At 39.4% G+C, this 1,530-nt stretch overlaps 1 protein-coding gene across 1 annotated transcript in view; it reads right to left on the reverse strand.

Moving 5' to 3' along the window:
* Nucleotides 1-1,445, reverse strand: part of Coq8 (ubiquinone biosynthesis protein COQ8, mitochondrial) — a 2,662-nt gene extending 1,217 nt beyond the window's left edge. Inside the window, exons 1-2 of the mRNA XM_011303438.1 lie at nt 996-1,445; nt 3-887 (exon numbers count right to left, since the gene is read on the reverse strand). Of these exons, the coding sequence (XP_011301740.1) occupies nt 3-887; nt 996-1,187 (1,077 nt within the window). The 5' untranslated portion in view covers nt 1,188-1,445. The remainder of the gene's footprint in view (nt 1-2; nt 888-995) is intronic.
* Between the last annotated feature and the right edge of the window lie 85 nt (nt 1,446-1,530).

The following is a 1,530-nucleotide window of genomic DNA, read 5'->3' on the forward strand; positions in this document are numbered from 1 at the left end:
TTCCAGTCAGGACCCAATTCATTGACTAGAACTTGCTGAACCTGCCACGTTGGCATGAAATCAGCACTTTGACGGACTCGTTCGAATACTTTCTGCATTTCTGGACTTATTATGTTCGTGTCCTGGATACTCAATATCTGGCCGATCTTCAGGGCAGCTCCTCTCACTTTGCAGAGGGTTGACACAATTCTCTCGGCGTTGGCTTTTGTCAAGAAGGCGTTATCCAAACTCTCCCCGATTCCCTGATCCTTAATTCCCAGTGTTCTTCGTCCATATTCAGCAATCGTACCGATTCCCAAACCGATTCCAAGAGTTCCGAAACTCACCATCCGCTGAATTCTCGTACTGGGGACTTTTCTCTCCCTAGCGTTTACTGAAAGCGTCTGTTTAGGTTTTATCTTCGGTTTCACCCTCGGAATTTCTTTCGTATCTGATATTTTTTCGTCGTCGATTTTTAAAATCAATTCTTCGGTCTTCTCAACCCACGATATTTTTCCAGGTGTCGATTCTCTAGTTCTTATTCTACTCTCGTGCTCCATCTCTAACTTTCGGAGTTGCTTTTTCTCCCTGTCTGTCAACTCTATTTTAGGAATCATTTTCTCGTGCCCACCGATGTTCTCTATTTTTTCTTTGACACTGCTGTATTCTCTGGAGACGTTAACGACATTTTGAAAAGATGATTCTTCAGAAGTTTTGGGACTACGCATCTCCCTGGCATCCTTCGCTGGATCATAAATCTCGAGGTGTGGATCCTCGGGCTTTGGATTTTGTGGAGATGCTGAGGAATGCGTGATTTCATTTGTGAAGTGTTTTGCTAGCTCTGTTATCCCCTTTTCTACAACAACCACTCTGTCGAGTAGTTCTTTCACCGATGACAGAACTTTCTCCTAAAAGCGAATTTCGATATTAAAATTCTGGTCCCTCCGGTATTAATTTTAATTAGAGAATTAATGGATTAATGGACAGATGATGATGAACTGGAATCATAAACTTACTGGTGCCTGACTCAGTTGTATCTCAGATATTTGTTGTGCAACACCTTTTATATTATCTTCAGTCACCCTTTTAACACTGGAATTATCAACAATTTTTTGAACATTCTCCACCTGATGCTTGGCAATACTATTTGCAACAGTTCTGATTCCTCGAAGGACTCCAATAACATCCGAACCACACGAACGAGCCATTTTTATTTTTTTAAAAATTGTGCAAAGTTTAAGCCCCAGGGATCATGAATGAATTTACAAATTACCCTCACTTTCTCCAATGATTTTCTAAACTGAATATGAACTTGAAAGAATTGTCAACATAAATTTTACAGAATTTTCTAACAAATGCAGAGAGAGGATCCAGCAATAATGAATAAATATAAAAACAATAAAAAGGGACTTGTTCTTGTTGGCTAACAAAGAATCACCTGCTCTCTATTTATATAACTCCGAAGGTTATGATCAAGTTCAAAAAAAGCAATGGACGACACTCGCCTTAAGGAAAAATTATGGAAAATGGTAATCAAGTTGATTGTAAACC

Source organism: Fopius arisanus, unplaced genomic scaffold (assembly GCF_000806365.1).
Source record: "Fopius arisanus strain USDA-PBARC FA_bdor unplaced genomic scaffold, ASM80636v1 scaffold00031, whole genome shotgun sequence".
In the NCBI taxonomy this organism is placed as follows: Eukaryota; Metazoa; Arthropoda; class Insecta; order Hymenoptera; family Braconidae; genus Fopius; species Fopius arisanus.